At 44.9% G+C, this 19,795-nt stretch overlaps 1 protein-coding gene across 1 annotated transcript in view; it reads left to right on the plus strand.

Moving 5' to 3' along the window:
- Nucleotides 1-14,930: 14,930 nt before the first annotated feature.
- GRHL2 (grainyhead like transcription factor 2) overlaps nt 14,931-19,795 on the plus strand; it is a 122,081-nt gene continuing 117,216 nt past the window's right edge. Inside the window, exon 1 of the mRNA XM_040354795.1 lies at nt 14,931-15,060. Coding sequence (XP_040210729.1) covers nt 15,041-15,060 — 20 coding nt within the window. The 5' untranslated portion in view covers nt 14,931-15,040. The remainder of the gene's footprint in view (nt 15,061-19,795) is intronic.

Here is a 19,795-nt window from a genome sequence, read left to right on the forward strand (position 1 = left end):
ACGTTTTAACCACTTGAGACCCGCGCTATTGACAAAAGACGTCAACAGCGCGGCTCTCAGGTGCCAACTGGACGTCTTTGGACGTCATTTAAAGTGCATTACCCGCGTGCGCCTCTGGGGGGCGCGCAGCGGGTAAACACTGTCCCGGCGCATAGCTGGGGACCCGATGCGTGTACCTGGAGGCCGCGATGTCCGCCGGGTACACGCGATCGTCAGGAACACAGCAGGGACGTGGAGCTCTGTGTGTAAACACAGAGCTCCACGTGCTGTCAGAGGAGAGGAGACCGATCTGTGTCCCCCAGTCAGTCCCCCCCCCCCCACACAGTAAGAACACACCCAGGATACACATTTAACCCCTTCCTCACCCCCTAGTGTTAACCCCTTCACTGCCAGTCACATTTATACAGTAATTCGTGCATTCTTATAGCACTGATCGCTGTATAAATGTGAATGGTCCCAAATTTGTGTCAAAAGTGTCCGATACGTCTGTCGCAATATCGCAGTCCCCAATAAAAATCGCAGATCGCCGCCATTACTAGTAAAAAAAATAATAATAAAAAAAAATCATAATTCTGTCCCCTATTTTGTAGGCGCTATAACTTTTGTGCAAACCAGTCGCTTATTGCGATTATTTTTTTTACAAAAATACGTCGAAAAATACGTATCGGCCTTAAAGCGGTGGTTCCCCCTTAAAAACAACTTTTTTTTATTCCACTGCCCCCCCACATTACAATCGAATTAAGGCTCTTATTTTTTTTTTGCTGCTGTACATACCTTGATACAGCATCTTCACCCGTGCATCCGGGTTGCGAGTCCCGCGGGAGTGGGCGTTCCTCACATGCTGTTGATTGACGTTTTGCCCAAAAACGAGCTCTCCCCTGTCGCGTAAGCCGCGTCACGGTTGGCGAAAGGAGCCGAACGGCGAGTCGGCGCTATACTGCGCATCGCCGTTCGGCTCCTATCGCCAATCGTGACGCGGCTTACGCGACGGGGGGAGAGCTCGTTTTTGGGCAAAACGTCAATCAACAGCATGTGAGGAACGCCCACTCCCGCGGGACTCGCAACCCGGATGCACGGGTGAAGATGCTGTATCAAGGTATGTACAGCAGCAAAAAAAAATAAGAGCCTTAATTCGATTGTAATGTGGGGGGGCAGTGGAATAAGAAAAAGTTGTTTTTAAGGGGGAACCACCGCTTTAACTGAGAAAAAAAATAGTTTTTTTTTTTTTAAAAATTGGGATATTTATTATAGCAACAAGTAAAAAATATATATATTTTTTTAAAATTTTCGCTCTTTTTTTGTTTATAGCCCAAAAAATAAAAACCGCAGAGGTGATCAAATACCACCAAAATAAAGCTCTATTTGTGGGGAAAAAGGACGCCAATTTTGTTTGGGAGCCACGTCGCACGACCGCGCAAATGTCAGTTAAAGCGATGCAGTGCCGGAAGCTGAAATTTCGCCTGGGCACGAAGGGGGTTTATGTGCCCAGTAAGCAAGTGGTTAAACGTTGTCGTTTTTTCGGGTTGTAAAAAATGGTCATGTGTACGCGGCATTATTCTTCTGCTGACAACTCATGACAACTCATGATGGAAGAATCCAACTAAGCTGGCTTCGCCATGGTCACGCAGGACCCGAAAACCTACAGTCGTTCCCTGATCTGACCACAAATGACCGGATCAGTGTAAAGTTCTCTGCCCACACCTTTAACATCACAATAAAGCAATTTTCTACAGGCCGATTGTAAACTGAGCCCCTCTTCTATTTCATTGTTTCATTTGAAGCTGAACAGAAGTTATGAAATCTCTCCCTTGGCCATTCAGAGGATATTATAATAGGATGATAGGATCTTTAAATCGTAGGGTTATATTGGTAAGGTATACCTAACAAGATTAGGCTCTTGATATCCTGGCAGAGGAGCTAGCAGGACGTTGCCAGCCAATGTCCTAGCCGGTTGCATGACTGTTATTACTGTTTGCTGTTCTCACGCAAGCCGGGCCAGGACGTATTGTGCAGGAAAATGCGAGTAATGTTTCCTTCATTCTTCCAGCAGGTAAGCAGTCTGCAAGAGTCACCAGTAAATAGTGACAGCCTGGAGAAAGGATGGGTGTGTGATAGGATTACAGGTGGGGGAGGGCAAGAATACAAGGACTGATGACTACACAACATCCTATTAAAGCTGCAAGACTCCCAAAGAGTTCAGCCTGCCTGTATCAACGTGCAGAGGCAAAAAAGCCGCGAAAAGGGCGTCCAGATCGTAGAATCTATGAACATTCCATCTGCTTACTAATAACACAAATAAATGGACAGTGGCATTTTCTCTGCTTTACTTTGTTTTCAAGTTGTTTTCTTTTTCCTTCAGATACCTTCCCATATGTGTTGTTTTAGTGTGATTGATATAATATATGCTTTGTAACATTTGAAAACTCTAGGCCTCATGCACATTGGTCCTTAACCACTTCCTTACTGGGCACTTAGGGCCAGATTCACGTAGAATCGCGCAATTTTTCATCGCAAGTGCCTGATTCACCAAGCACTTGCGATGAAAACTACGCCCGCGGCCTCCGGCGCAAGGCGGGCCAATTCAAATGGGCGTGTGCCATTTAAATTAGGCGCGCTCCCGCTCCGGACCTACTGCGCATGCTCCGTTTCCTAACTCCTGCCGTGCTTTGCGCGCGGTGACGTCATTTTTTTGAACGGCGACGCGCGTAGCGTACTTCCGTATTCCCGGTCGGCTTACGCAAACGACGTTAAATTTTGAATTTCGACGCGGGAACGACGGCCATACTTTAGACAGCAATACACTTGCTGACTAAAGTTAAGGCACCAAAAAAAAAGTGTAACTTTGCGACGGGAAACTAGACTAGCGGCGACGTAGCGAACGCGAAAAACCGTCGTGGATCCGCCGTAACTCCTAATTTGCATACCCGACGCTGGTTTATGACGCAAACTCCCCCCAGCGGCAGCCGCGGTATTGCATCCTAAGATCCGACAGTGTAAAACTATTACACCTGTCGGATCTTAGGGATATCTATGCGTAACTGATTCTATGAATCAGTCGCATAGATAGAAACAGGGATACGACGGCGCATCAGGAGAAACGCCGTCGTATCCCTTTTGTGAATCTGGCCCTATATCCCCCTTCCTGCCCAGACCAATTTTCAGCTTTCAGCACTGACGCACTTTGAATGACAATTGCGCGGTCATACAACACTGTATCATTTTTCTCCCACAAATAGAGCTTTCTTTTGGTGGTATTTGATCTCCTCTGCGGTTTTTATTTTTTGCGCTATAAACAAAAAAAGACAGAAAATTGGGAAAAAACACAATATTTTTTTACTTTTTGCTATAATAAATATCCCAATTTAAAAAATAAATAAAAATGTGTTTTCTTAGTTTAGGCCGATACGTATTCTTCCAACGTTTTGGTAAAAAATTGCAATAAGCGTATATTGATTGGTTTGCTTTATAGCGACTACAAAATAGGGGATAGATTTATGATTTTTTTTTACTAGTAATGACGGCGAGCTGCGATTTTTGTCAGGCCTGCGATATTGCAGCGGACACATCGGACACTTTTGACATTATTTTGGGACCATTCACATTTATACAGCGAACAGTGCTATAAATATGCACTGATTACTGTATAAATGTGACTGGCAGGGATGGGGTTGACACTAGGGGGTGAGGAAGGGGCTAAATGTGTTCTCTGGGAGTGATTCTTACTGTGGTGGGGGGGGGGACTGACTGACTGGGGGAAGTGACCAATCTGTGTCTCTATGTACAAGGGACACAGCATCGGTCTCCTCTCCCTGACAGGACGTGGAGCTCTGTGTTTACAACAAAAGAATCTTCAATCTGTGCAAAAGTGAATCCTCAATGCCAAACTCCAGTACTCCACCACCCAGAGCCAGGGCAGCCATCACAAATTTTGGGGCCCCTTACACAGAAGCGGGGGGGGTCCCTCCTCTCTCCTGCTGCAAGATGATAAGCGGAGGGGCTGGGTTGTGGTAACGAAAGTGTCACCTCTTTTCTTCTCTCTCCTGCCGCAAGATGATAAGCGGGATGGGGGGGGGGGGGTTTGGTGCTGGCTCCTGACACGAGTTGCTAAAGTCAGACAAAAAATTAAACGAGGGGGGGGGATGCTGCGGGCCCCTGCTGCGAGTTGCTAAAGGGGGGGGGGTCAGACCAAAAAAAAAATGGGGGAGGGGCGACCGGGCCCCTGGGGACCATCGGGCCCCTTACAGGTGTAATGCCTGTACCCCCTGATGGCGGCCCTGACCAGAGCACACTATAGCAGTTTACCAAAGCTTCAGACCCCAAATATATAAGGATAAAGCCCAATAATGCCTACATACTCCAAGGCTGATAAACAATTGTAGGGAGTATCTCAGGTGACAAAACGCATAGGGCGGAGTCTAGCGACGACGTCATCATGCCTGCCCAGTCGAGTGATATTGTACTTTGATGCACTGTTTTTTACCTATTTCTATGTGAGTACATTACTTTTACCAATAAATGAAGTAATAAAACGTATTACATATGGAGTTTCTCTGCTTTATTCTCTATGATTGTTATTGGCCAGCTTGAGCTCTATAAGGTGGCAAGATACACCCGCAGGTTCTGTGTGTTTGCCTGCATTGGGTCTCATGCAGAGGCGTATCTAGTGAAAATGGCGCCTATGGCAAGCACTGAAACTGCGCTCCTGTCAAAACATTTGAAACTTTTCAGATAACCAGGGACAGGGAGGGACGCAGTGCGACAAGGACAGAGAGGGACACTGGGGACCACTGGCGGCTGGTGCTGAATTTTTTTTGGTGGGGCGCAAACAAACTGAAAAAAAATCAATTGCAGCCACTGTGCCCATCAAAAGCAGCCACTCTGCCATCAATGGCCAGTCATCGGCCATCATAGGGGCACCTGTCACCCCCCTCCCTAGGCCAAGTAGCAATATTACCAATTGCTGTGCCGGCGCCACACTTCAGCAGGCCGGCCGCGATGCTGGGAGTGCGGGAGGCGGCCACAGGACGGGTGGGGTTTTTTTCCGTGCAGGGGGTAGCTTTTCGTCGCCCCCCCTCCCCATGGCACCTACCATGGGGAGGTGCCATGGGGAGGTATCATGCAATCTGGTTGCAGTGCATTTTTTAAAGTAGTGCATGCTCTACTTTTGGTGTGGTGCAGTGCGATTTCAACCCATTCAAATAATTTGTCTGAAAACACACTGCACTCCTGGTGTGAACCGGCCCTTACTCTGATTTCTCTAGTTGCATGCTCTTCCAACTTTAATGCCCGAGAAAGTATCAAGCAGTCAGGTAAGTAGCAATGAAAACGTCTATGTTTTTCCTTGTGCAGGATTACGTTAAAACATTTGTTCAATAAAACCTTCTTATCCACATCTTATCCTGAGAAGAATACTTTCATAGCAGCAAATATTTATGTCCGGTTACACAGTTTTTTTTTACCTTGAAGCTGTATCATATGATGTGACGTTATGTAACCATAATGTCTCGTACACACGACCGGTTTTCCCATCGGAAAAACCTGCGATGAGAGCTTTCAGCCAGGAATCCCGGCCGTGTATATGCTCCATCTTCCATCCGACTGGAAAACTGGCGGACAAAAAAAGAGAGCAGGATCTCTTTCTTCCAATCAGAAAAAAATCCTAGCGGGAAAACCGTTCGTCTGTATGCTTTTCCGACAGGAAAAAAACATGCATGCTCGGAAACTATTCGACGCATGCTCAGAAGCATAGAACTTAATTTTGTCGGCTCATTGTAGTCTATAACGTCACCGCGTTCTTGGCAGTCTAAAGTTCACCGGACTTTTGTGTGACCATGTGTATGCAAGGCGGGCTTGAGAGGAATTCCGTCTGGAGAACTGTCGGTTTTTTTATCCGACGGAAAAAACGGTCGTGTGTAAGATTTGGTACAAATAAAATAATTTCAGGCTCTATTTCCAGTTATCACTACAATATACAAGCCACAGATTCCATGAACAATCACATGTACATAGGATTGCTGGCCCTTCCCAGTTCTAAAGGTGTTAAAGAATACCGGTAAAGGCAGAGAGACTGGTATTAGTCCGTTCACTGCCAATGTGTCTGCTCTTGTGTATTAGGCTCTAATATCAACACCTATGGTGCAAGTATATACAAAGGGACTGTGAAGCATTGTGATATCTTGTTCTCCAAAACACCCAATCAACTTCTAACTGCCATTTCTGCAGTGCGGGGTTCTAAATGAAACAAGGTTTCTGTCTGTGATGGGAAACCATGGCCCGGATTCAGAAAGCCCGGCATTACTTTGTGCGGGCGTAGCGTATCTCAGATACGCTATGCCGCCGTAACCTAGTGAGGCAGGTTCTGTATTCAGAAAGAACCTGCGCCCTAAGTTACGGCGGCGTAGCGTATGAGGGCCAGCGTTAGCCCGCCTAATTCAAAATAGGAAGATGTGGGCGTGTTTTATGGTAATTCAGTGTGACCCCACGTAAATTAAGTTTTTTACGAATGGCGCATGCGCCGTCCGTGGACGTATCCCAGTGCGCATGCTCCAAATTACGCCGCAAAGCCTCATTGGTTTCGACGTGAACGTAACTTACGCAAAGCCCTATTCGCGAACGACTTACGCAAACGACGCAAAATTTCGACGCTGGCCCGACGTCCATACTTAACATTGGCTACGCCTCATATAGCAGGGGTAACTTTACGCCGGAAAAAGCCTTACGTAAACAACGTAAAGAAAATGCACCGGGCGGACGTACGTTTCTGAATCGGCGTATATACCTAATTTGCATATTCTACGCGTAAATCTCCCGAAGCGCCACCTAGCGGCCAGCGTAAATATGCAACCAAGATACGACGGCGTAAGAGACTTACGTCAGTCGTATCTTAGCCAAATTTCGGAGTATTTTGCTTTCTGAATACAGAAAGAAGATACGCTGGCGCATGCTAGAATTTACGCGGCGTATCAATAGATACGCCAACGTAAATTGTTTCTGAATCCGGGCCCAGAACTTTTGTTTGTACACTCTTACATAGTTACATATTTACATAGTTACATAGTTATATAGTTACATAGTCAGGTTGAAAAAAGACACAAGTCCATCTAGTTCAACCATTAAAAAAAAAAAAATATCGTACAATCCCATATACCCAATTCTATACCCACAGTTGATCCAGAAGAAGGCAAAAAAAAGAAAACAGCAGAGCATGCTCCAATTTGCTACAGCAGGGGAAAAAATCCCTTCTTGATCCCCGAGAGGCAATCGGATTTTCCCCGGATCAACTTTACCTATAAATGTTAGTACCCAGTTATATTATGTACATTTAGGAAAGTATCCAGACCTTTCTTACAGCAATCTACTGAGCTTGCCAGAACCACCTCTGGAGGGAGTCTGTTCCACATTTTCACAGCTCTTCGGTCCAAACGGATCGTGTGTGGGCCCCATCGGTTATTTATCCATAGGTTATAAAAAAGCAATCTTGTCTTAAATTTAACCGATGGATTCCTAACCGATAGAAAAAAAAACGATCGTTTGTAGGCACGTCCATCGGTTAAAAATCCACGCATGCTCAGAATCAAGTCGACGCATGCTTGGAAGCATTGAACTTCGTTTTTTTCAGCACGTCATTGTGTTTTACGTCAACGCTTTCTGACACGATCGTTTTTTTAACTGATGGTGTGTAGGCACGACTGACCATCAGTCAGCTTCATCAGACCGTTTTCATCGGATGGACCGATTGTGTGCACAGGGCATTACTGTGAAGAAACCATTCCGTATTTGGAGATGAAATCTTTTTTCCTCTAGACGTAAAGAGTGCCCCCTTGTCCTCAGTGTTGACCGTAAAGTGAATAACTCAACACCAAGTTCACTATATGGACCCCTTATATATTTGTACATGTTGATCATATCCCCCCTTAATCTCTTCTTCTCAAGAGTGAATAAATTTAGTTCTTCTAATCTTTCCTCATAGCTGAGCTCCTCCATTCCTCTTATCAGTTTGGTTGCCCTTCTCTGCACTTTCTCCAGTTCCCTGATATCCTTCTTGAGAACTGGAGCCCAAAACTGAACTGCATATTCCAGATGAGGTCTTACTAATGATTTGTACAGGGGCATATAATATCTCTCTCTCTGGAGTCCATACCTCTCTTAATACAAGAAAGGACTTTGCTCGCTTTGGAAACCGCAGCTTGGCATTGCATGCCATTGTTGAGCTTATGATCTACCAAAACCCCCAGACCCTTCTCCACTACGGACCCCCCCAGTTCTACTCCTCCTAGTATGTAAGATGCATGCATATTCTTAGCTCCCAAGTGCATAACTTTACATTTATCACAATTAAACCTCATCTTACGCTCTTCATACATAAGTCCCAAAGTAATTACTAAGACAAGGAGGCCCATTAATAATGGGTAGTGGAAATTTTAATAAAGGTCCACACCCTGGTCACATTGGGCTTTCCCCCAGGCTATTAATTTTTTTTTCATACGTTGCCTTCATTTTCCAAAATGGCTGAGGGCTAAGAACATCTACAGGGAGTGCAGAATTATTAGGCAAATGAGTATTTTGACCACATCATCCTCTTTATGCATGTTGTCTTACTCCAAGCTGTATAGGCTCGAAAGCCTACTACAATTAAGCATATTAGGTGATGTGCATCTCTGTAATGAGAAGGGGTGTGGTCTAATGACATCAACACCCTATATCAGGTGTGCATAATTATTAGGCAACTTCCTTTCCTTTGGCAAAATGGGTCAAAAGAAGGACTTGACAGGCTCAGAAAAGTCAAAAATAGTGAGATATCTTGCAGAGGGATGCAGCACTCTTAAAATTGCAAAGCTTCTGAAGCGTGATCATCGAACAATCAAGCGTTTCAAGCGTTTCATTCAAAATAGTCAACAGGGTCGCAAGAAGCGTGTGGAAAAACCAAGGCGCAAAATAACTGCCCATGAACTGAGAAAAGTCAAGCGTGCAGCTGCCAAGATGCCACTTGCCACCAGTTTGGCCATATTTCAGAGCTGCAACATCACTGGAGTGCCCAAAAGCACAAGGTGTGCAATACTCAGAGACATGGCCAAGGTAAGATAGGCTGAAAGACGACCACCACTGAACAAGACACACAAGCTGAAACGTCAAGACTGTGCCAAGAAATATCTCAAGACTGATTTTTCTAAGGTTTTATGGACTGCTGAAATGAGAGTGAGTCTTGATGGGCCAGATGGATGGGCCCGTGGCTGGATTGGTAAAGGGCAGAGAGCTCCAGTCCGACTCAGACGCCAGCAAGGTGGAGGTGGAGTACTGGTTTGGGCTGGTATCATCAAAGATGAGCTTGTGGGGCCTTTTCGGGTTGAGGATGGAGTCAAGCTCAACTCCCAGTCCTACTGCCAGTTTCTGGAAGACACCTTCTTCAAGCAGTGGTACAGGAAGAAGTCTGCATCCTTCAAGAAAAACATGATTTTCATGCAGGACAATGCTCCATCACACGCGTCCAAGTACTCCACAGCGTGGCTGGCAAGAAAGGGTATAAAAGAAGAAAAACTAATGACATGGCCTCCTTGTTCACCTGATCTGAACCCCATTGAGAACCTGTGGTCCATCATCAAATGTGAGATTTACAAGGAGGGAAAACAGTACACCTCTCTGAACAGTGTCTGGGAGGCTGCGGTTGCTGCTGCACGAAATGTTGATGGTGAACAGATCAAAACACTGACAGAATCCATGGATGGCAGGCTTTTGAGTGTCCTTGCAAAGAAAGGTGGCTATATTGGTCACTGATTTGTTTTTGTTTTATTTTTGAATGTCAGAAATGTATATTTGTGAATGTTGACATGTTATATTGGTTTCACTGGTAAAAAAAAATAATTGAAATGGGTATATATATTTTTTTTGTTAAGTTGCCTAATAATTATGCACAGTAATAGTCACCTGCACACACAGATATCCCCCTAAAATAGCTAAAACTAAAAACAAACTAAAAACGACTTCCAAAAATATTCAGCTTTGATATTAATGAGTTTTTTGGGTTCATTGAGAACATGGTTGTTGTTCAATAATAAAATTAATCCTCAAAAATACAACTTGCCTAATAATTCTGCACTCCCTGTATAAAGCACATCACTGTGACTCAGGCCTCGTACACATGACTGAGAAACTCGACGGGCAAAACACAACGTTTTCCTCGCCGAGTTCCTTGTTAGGCTGTCGAGAAAATCGACAAGCCAATTTTCTCCATTCCCGTCAAGGAAATAGAGAACTTGCTCTCTTTTTGGCTCGTCGAGTTTCTCGACAGTTTCCTCGCCGAAAATGTACACACGACCGGTTTCCTCGGCAAAAAAATATCTCCCAGCAAGTTTCTTGCTGTTTTTTGCCGAGAAACTCGGCCGTGTGTACGAGGCCTCATAAATGTGCAGTACCTGCATTTTTTTTAATTGGCCCAAAAACTCTCTACAGGTGACATCAGGCTTTGATTAAAGCGGAGGTTCACCCTAAAAACAATTTTCTAACATTACATTGTGCTCACTCTCGACATTGACAGTACGCTGATGTTTTTTTTGTTTTTTTGCCGTACATACCGTTGTATCGCTATTTTCCCCACCGGCTTCCGGGTAGTGGCTCCCGCGGGAGTGGGCATTCCTATGCACAGGCTAAGTGATTGACGTGAAGACAAAAGCTTCCCTCCGGCGCATAAGGCGCGTCACGAGTTGCCGAAAGAAGCCGAAGGTCGGTGCGCAAGCGCCGTATAGCGCCGACTCACAGTTCAGGTTCTTTCGGCAACTCGTGACGCGCCTTAGGCGCCGGGGGGAAGCTTTTGTCATCACGTCAATCACTTAGCCTGTGCATAGGAACGCCCACTCCCGAGGGAGCCACTACCCAGAAGCCGGTGGGGAAAATAGCGATACAACGAGCACAATGTAATGTTAGAAAATTGTTTTTAGGGTGAAATTCATTTTTCAACTGTAATTTTTTTTTACTACAGATCTAGTTGCTTTGGGGGAGGACAGATACGGTACTTATTTTTTCAGACAACAAATGAAATTCACTGTGGACTGAATCAGGACAGGGTAAGATTAAGGGCTAGTTTACACTTGCTTCAAAACATGGCTTCGGACACGCTTTGTTAAAGCTCTCTGAACGCCAGTCAAAGCCCCTGTCACTAAATAAAATCATTCTCAGTGGATGGCCATTAATGAGGATTGTGATCTACTACCTATGTGGTCCATTTCTCTTTCTATTCTTCCCTTATCTTACTGTTTATGGCTCCTTGTGGGGCCATGTACTAAGTTCCTTTGTTCTAGGTTTAGTTATCTCCTTATACCCAGCTACTTTTAGGATTTCCAGGTCCAATAACTGATTCTTCCCGGTTGATGCTGGAAATTATTATACTGTAAAGTACATAATATTTCACTTCTTGTTGTTCCCCTTTTTTGGATATCTCAGTCTTATGAACAGAATTTTTGATACACTCTTTTTTCTTCCAATTTGTGAATACGAATATGTAGGAAGCTCACGTATCTTCCTCTCTCTCATGGTTTGTAACTGTTACTTTAAAGCTGAAGATGGTGCAATAAATGTATCTTGGTAATGAATTTAAAAAAATGTAATAGCCACAAAGGATATACCGTATCTCACAAAAGTAAGTACATCCCTCGCATTTATGTAAATATTTTATTACATCTTTTCATGTGACAACACTGAAGAAATGACCCTTTGCTACAATGTAAAGTAGTGACTGAGTATACAGCTTGTATAACAGTGTAAATTTGCTGTCTTCTCAAAATAACTCAACACACAGCCATTAATGTCTAAACTGCTAGCAACAAAAGTGAGTACACCCCTAAGTGAAATGTCCAAATTAGGCTCCAATTAGACATTTCCCCTCCCCAATGTCATGTGGTTTATTCATGTGAAAAAGGTCTCAGGTGTGAATGGGGAGCAGGGGTGTTAAATTTGGTGTTATCACTCTCACTCTCTCATACTGGTCACTGGAAGTTCAACATGGCACCTCATGGCAAAGAACTCTCTGAGAATCTGAAAACAAGAATTGCTGCTCTACATAAAGATGGTCTGGGCTATAAAAAGATTGCCAAGACCCTGAAACTGAGCTGCAGCACAGTAGCCAAGACCATACAGCGGTTTAACAGGACAGGTTCCACTCAGAACAGGCCTCGCCATGGTCGACTAAAGAAGTACAGTGTACGTGCTCAGCGTCATATCCAGAGGTTGTCTTTGGGAAATAGACGCATTAGTGCTGCCAGCATTGCTGCAGAGGTTGAAGGGGTGGGGGGTCAGCCTGTCAGCGTTTAGACCATATGCCACACACTACATCAAATTGGTCTGCATGGCTATCGTCCTAGAAGGAAGCCTCTTCTAAAGATGATGCACAAGAAAGCCTGCGAACAGTTTGCTGAAGACAAGCAGACTAAGGACATGGATTACTGGAACCATATCCTGTAGTCTGATGAGACCAAGATAAACGTATTTGGTTCAGATGTTGTCAAGCGTGTGTGGCGGCAACCAGGTGAGGAGTACAAAGACAAGTGTGTCTTGCCTACAGGCAAGCATGGTGTTGGAAGTATTATGGTTTGGGGCTGCATGAGTGCTTCCGGCACTAGGGAGCTGCAGTTCATTGAGGGAACCATGAATGCCAACATGTACTGTGACATACTGAAGCAGAGCATGATTCCTTCCCTTAGGGGACTGGGTCACAGGGCAGTATTCCAACATGATAATGACCCCCAACACACCTCCAAGATGACCACTGCCTTGCTAAAGAAGCTGAGGGTAAAGGTGATGGACTGGCCAAGCATGTCTCCAGACCTAAACCCTATTGAGCATCTGTGGGATATTCTCAAATGGAAGGTGGAGGAGAACAAGGTCTCTAACATCCACCAGTTCTGTGATGTCGTCATGGAGGAGTGAAAGAGGACTCCAGTGGCAACCTGTGAAGCTCTGGTGAACTCAATGCCCAAGAGGGTTAAGGCAATGCTGGAAAATAATGGTGACCACACAAAATATTGAAACTTTGGGCCAAATTTGGACATTTCATCTGGGGGTGTACTCACTTTTGTTGCCAGCAGAATAAAGTGAAGGTTCTGGATTGGCCATCTCAGTCTCCTGACCTCAATATCATTCAACCCCTCTGGGGAGATCTCAAACATACAGTTAATGCAAGACAGCCCAAGAATTTACTGGCACTGGAGGCTTTTTGCCAAGAGCAATGGGCAGCTTTACCATCTGAGAAGATAAAGAGCCTCATCCACAAATACCACAAAAGACTTAAAGCTGTCATCGATATTAAAATGGGCAATACACGGTATTAAAAACTGGGGTATGTAAATTTTGATCAGGGTCATTTGGGTTGTTTTATGATTTTAAAAGAGTAAACACAGTTGATTGTTAATAAATGGCTTCAGCCAAACACTAACCATGAGGCCTCGTACACACGACCGAGTTTCTTGCTGGGATTTTTTTTTTTGCAGAGGAAACCGGTCGTGTGTACATTTTTCGACGAGGAAACTGTCGAGGATCCCGTCGAGCCAAAAAGAGAGCGTGTCTTCTTTTTCCTCGACAGGAGTGGAGAAACCTGCCTTGTCGAGTTCCTCGACAGCCTAACAAGGAACTCGATGTGTTTCGCCCGTCGAGTTCCTCGGTCGTGTGTACGAGGCTTCAGAGAAAGAAAACTTTTTGTGTTATCATTCAAAATGGCCAATAAATCATAAATTCTGCCAGGGTATGTAAACTTATGAGCACAACTGTATATATATATTCCGTAAATAGACATGTATTATAATATATACAAAAAAAAAAAAAATTTAATTTTTTTTTTTACATTTTACATTGACCCTGATACATTGTTATATAGTAATATAGGGCCAGATTCACAGAAGAGATATGACGGCGTTTCTCTGAAACGCCGTCGTATCTCTCAGAGTATCTATGCGGCTGATTCATAGAATCAGTTACGCATAGATAGCCCTTAGATCCGACAGGTGTAATTGACTTACACCGTCGGATCTTAGGATGCAGTACCTCGGCCGCCGCTGGGTGGAGTTTGCGTCGTATTCCAGCGTCGGGTATGCAAATTAGCAGTTACGGTGATCCACGAAGGTTTTTCCCGTCATTACGTCGGCGCAAGTCTTAGTTTCCCGTCGCAAAATTAGGGGTACTTTAACATGTTGTAAAATTACTCCACCATGTTAAAGTATGCCCGTCGTTCCCGCGTCGCTTTTGAATTTTTTGTTTTTCCCGGCGTAAGTACGTTACGCACGTCGCGATTCACAAACACGTCGCGCCGCCGTAATTTCGCACAAAGCACGTTGGGAAAATTGCGAGCGGAGCATGCGCAGTACGTCCGGCGCGGGAGCGCGCCTAATTTAAATGGTACCCGCCCCGTTTGAATTGGACGGGCTTGCGCCGGACGTGTTTACGATACACCGCCGCAAGTTTACAGGTAAGTGCTTTGTGGATCGGGCACTTACACTGAAAACTTGCGGCGGTGTAACGTAAACGGGTTACGTTACACGGCCGCAATTCTACGTGAATCTGGCCCATACTGTATAATATATTTATTAATCTTATTGGCCAAAAAAATATATATATTTCTGTGGCCAGACCACATTAAAATCGCCTGTGGATTGCCGCACTCTACACATTATTATTATCGCGCTCTGCTTGACCGGATTAAATAATTCTATCTGTGTAAGAATGTTTGTACACAGGCGTACCCATGTCATTGCTATGCAGTACAGTGGAAGGCTCAGTGCTAGGCTGATAGACTGCAGAAAATAGGTGGAGAATGGGACGGGCGAGCTGGGGGAGTGTCTCTACCTGTCTCGTACCTGTTAGCTGGGCTGGGAAAGAGAAAGAAAAAAAAAAACAAGGGGGGGGGGGGGGAAGGGGTGGAAGGAAAAAAAAAGTAGAATTACCAGTAGCTCTTGTTCTGCCATCTCTTTCCTTTCCACACACCTTTACCTGCACAGACTTGAAAGTCCAGTTCCACCAGAGAGCTAGAGAGAAGATAAAGGGAGAGTTCATTGGATCAAACATGTCACAAGAGACGGACAAGTAAGTGATCATACAGGTTTTAGGATCTTGTGGCAGTCACAAGCCGGGAAAGTTTTTTTTTTTTTTTTCCCCTCATTCCTCTGTGTTGTAGGACCTGATCTGCAGGGAGCCTGAGCCTGCCGACCCCCTGCAGCTCCCCCGATCAGAAACTTTTTTTCTGGAATTATTGGCTTTTGAGAAAGTTTTTTGTCGTCTCCGACTGCGAGTTTGACCTGGACTGTTTTCTACCTGGAGAGCTTTCCGGAGGCCGCTGGGACGGTGTGCACTGCTGGGAAAGGGCCTGGCAAGGCAAAGAGAGAGATTGGCTTTTGTGTTCATGCAACAAAAGGCTTTTTCTTCTGCTGCACAAAACGGCCATCTTCTGGGATGGGATCTTGAGCACTGGGGGGTGCATAGGGCCGGTGGGCTCAGGTGGGCCGAAGAGAAAAAAAAACAGCAATTTATATTACTAGCATTCTTGTCCTGCAAGCTGTACTGTCAATGACCCCCCACTCTGCTGAATACAAGATTTTATTTTATTTCATCGTTTCTAGTTATTTCATATAGAATCGCATCTTCTTTTTTACAAAAACATGAATTGCACTTATACGCCATATGCTTGTGAATTTTATTTATTTGCACTCAATTTATAAAGCTTTTCAACTTTTTAATAATTAATATGCTTATGTTTATTATTCATTTTAATTTTTTTATTTATTTATTTATTTTTATTTTGCATTCAGTTAATTTATTGTGCTGGTGTGTTATAATGTGATTATTCCACAGAAATGCATCAGATTTTGTATTCTATTTCTGACTATTATTTTACCGCTGTGCCATATGTTTCATAATAGAATTACATTAGCTTCAGACTGGTACACCGCAGAAATATTCAGCTTGCGATTTTGCATCTGCAATGGAATTTCTGTCACTGAGGTCCGACAGCTTTTATATGGGAAAGCGTGCTTGAACTTGTAGTTCCACAAATAGAGAGATGAGGGATAACTATTTGGTCTACATGATCCTGCCAGGGGTACTTCCACCAAATTCACAGGGTACTCCTGTCTCATCAACTTATATGAATTATTAGTTAAATATTTTGGCAAGTAATATACGAGAGGGTCTTCAAAAAGTTTAAATATTTAAATTGGTTAAAAAAATGCGGAAACTTTTTAAAGAACCCTCGTACATTATAGAAAATTTTTGCCGATATTGGCAAATTTACTACACCAGAGCACTTGGCATTCACCCAGGGGATACTGATCATTCCAGCTACCAAAGAGACTATGGGCCAGATTCACAGACATTTGCGGCGGCGTAACGTATAGCATTTCCGTTACACCGCCGCAAGTTTTACGGGCAAGTGCTTGATTCACAAAGCACTTGCCTGTAAAGTTGCGGCGGCATAGCGTAAATCCCTCCAGCGTAACCCCGCCTAATTCAAATGGGGCGTGGATCATTTAAATTAGGTGCGTTCCCGCGCCAAACGTACTGCGCATGCTCCGTTTTGAAATTTCCCACCGTGCTTTGCGCGAAATGACGTCGCACCGACGTAATTTTTTGAACGTCGACGTGAGTTAAGTCCTTTCCTATTCACGGACGACTTACGCAAAAAAAAATTGACGCGGGAACGACGGCCATACTTTAACATGGCACGTCTATCTATATGCCACAAAATAGCAGCTTTAACTATACGCCGGGAAAAGCCGACTAGCGACAACGTAAGAGAATGCGACGGGCGCGCGTACCTTTGTGAATCGGCGGAAAAAGCTAATTAGCATACCCGACGCTGAAAACAACGCAAACTCCACCCAGCGGGCGCCAAAGTATTACACCTACGATCCGAAGCCGTACGCCTGTCGGATCGAAGCCAAAAGCCGTCGTATCTTGGTTTGAGGATTCAAACTAAAGATACGATGCAGGAAATTTGAAAATACGCCGGAGTATCAGTAGATACTCCGGCGTATTTCTTCTATGAATCTGGCCCAAAATTGGTAAGAAACACTTGCTGGATAGATATGGTGCACTGTGAAAGTTTCTCACATCCTTGTCAGTAGGGCCAGTGTGGCGTTTTCAGGAAGAGTTATTATTTTGTGTATGGCCTGTGCAGTATAGGAGGTTTGCCTTGTCATCCATACCTGGGTTGGGTCATTAAAATGTCTACAAATGATTCTGTGCCCCAGGCAGAGCGACTGAAAACTCCAAAGACAAGTCAAGACATTCAATCTCCTGAGCCCTGTCCTTCATCTGCTGTTGGGATTGTCTCATCATGCCCTCATTAGCTATTGTTCTTGGCACCAAGAATGCACCATGGACAATAGAAGAGAGCGGACAGTGACTCAGAATTCCAGCCGTGTCCAAACAATTCTTCCTGTTAATCAGATCAACAAAACAAAACAGCCTCATGTTGTCCTATACTATGTAAAGCGAGGTGAAGGACACTTCCCCAAAACATACAATTGGCTTTAATCCAGAGATCGTATTATTGGGTCCACCCAGAGCTGCTATAAAACGCTGCAGGCTTCAGCGTAGATGGAGCCGATATGTTGATTCCCAGCAGCAAGCTCGGGCAAGTCTACTCTCAGATCTGCATCTTGAGCATGACATGGTGCAGGTAAAACACACGGGACCCCCTGTTATTTCACTGTATGAATATGAAGGGGAAAGGCTTGGTAAATTTGAAAGTCGTTGTACATAGAGAGATAATGTCAGATATTACAGATGACCGCTTAAAACATACTGGGCTAGATTCACATAGATTAGCGGATCTTTAGATCCGTGTAATCTATGTGATTTACGATCCGCCGGTGCAATTTAGCGAGGCCAGTGCAGTATTCACAAAGCACTTACCTCGAAAATTGCACCGTCGGAGCGCAACTCCCCCGGCGGAATTCAAATTCCGCGGCTAGGGGGAGTGTACAATTTAAATCAGGCGCGTTCCCGCGCCGATTTAACTGCGCATGCGCCGCCGGCGAAATTACCCAGTGCGCATGCTCCAAATGACGTCGCTAGGACGTCATTGTTTTCAGCGGCAACGTCAATTGTATTGACGTCAATCATCCGTATTCCAGACCGACTTACGCAAACGACGTAAAAATTTGAAACTCGGCGCGGGAACGACGGCCATACTTAACATTAGCTACCCCTCATATAGCAGGGGTAACTATCCGCCGGAAAAAGCCGAACGCAAACGACGTAAAAAAAAGCGACGGGCGGGCGTTCGTTTCTGAATCGGCGGTTCTCCTCATTTGCATATCCGACGCGTAAAAGACCGAGGTGACACCTAGCGGCCGGCAGTAGATTGCAGCCTAAGATCCGACGGTGTAAGTCACTTACACCAGTCGGATCTAAGGGAGATCTATGCGGAACTGATTCTTATGAATTAGTCGCATAGATCCGAGCGTCGGATCTCAGAGATACGACGGCGGATCAGGAGATCCGCCGTCGTATCTCTTTGTGAATCTGGCCCACTCAGTGTATCTGATCCCATCATGGCACTACAGTCTGTGTCCTCAGTGTTGGGTTATGAAGTTTTGCCCAGTTTTCTGTACTGTACATCTGCTGGTAAAGTGGAGGTGCATTGGTGTGGCCTGGCACTAAGCAGTACTTGGTCCTCGTACACACGGCCGAGAAACTCGATGGGCAAAACACATCGTTTTGCTCGTCGAGTTCCTTGTGAAGCCGCCGAGGATCTCGGCGAGCCAACTTTTCCCATTGCCGTCTGGGAAAAAGAAGACATGCTTTCTTTTTGGCCCGACAAGATCCTCGGCGGTTTCCTCGTTGAAAAGTGTACACACGACCGGTTTCCTCGGCAAAAAAAAAAAAAAACAGCAAGCTTCTTGCTGTTTTTTGCCGAGAAACTCGGCCGTGTGTACGAGGCCTCACTCGAAAGCACATGTAATAATAGATTTGTCTGTCCAGTGATCAAGGGTCAAGGGTCTTATTGTTTTGTTAAGGCCTGCTTAAATTCTTGCCTGATGGCTGATAATGAGATAATAGACACATTGAGAAACAATTGTAATCTGATTTTTCTAGACACGTCCTGGCCAAGCAAACTTGGGTGTATAATTGATCATCCAATATGGATGTTCCCATGCAGTTTCTATAGTTCCCCAGGCAAAATGTTGGGACCAGGGATATTTTGTACAGAGCATGTCAGAATGTGTGGTTGTCACACTACCTTATGTCTGTGGGTGGCCTAAAGTTTGCCATAGATAGCGGAGAATTGTCAGATATGTACATGCCATCTGAAGATTGTTGACACGTGTTGACTATTCTGTTTAAGATAATAGAGAAGGAAAAGGGGCTGCACACAGATGACCCCAGTCAGTGTCGTCGCTATGGGGGTGCAGACCGCACCCTGGTGGCACCCCCATCCATGACAGTGCCCAGATCGAAAAGCCTGCGCCGACCTTATCATTTACAGGGGCTAGTTTGAGGTGCACACCATAACCATGCGCCACCGGCCCTCGTGTGGTAAAACTAGGTGACAACCCCTCAACTTACTAGACACAAGAGATCGCAATGGGGGAATGGGGAGTGTCACCTGGTTTTACGGCACCAGGTGGGACCAACCCAAGTGACACCATTGGTCCCAGTGTCAAGAAAAACAAAAGTGTCTGGCCAATATTTGTTATGCATTCTGGATAAGGAGAATATAATTGAATGCCTGTGGTCATCTTTACACTGTTTCTAGTCCTGCTGATACCACCCCTAGTAGATTTGGGTGACCAGACGTCCCCAGTTTCCAGGGACA

This window comes from Rana temporaria, chromosome 5 (genome assembly GCF_905171775.1).
Source record: "Rana temporaria chromosome 5, aRanTem1.1, whole genome shotgun sequence".
NCBI lineage: Eukaryota > Metazoa > Chordata > Amphibia > Anura > Ranidae > Rana > Rana temporaria.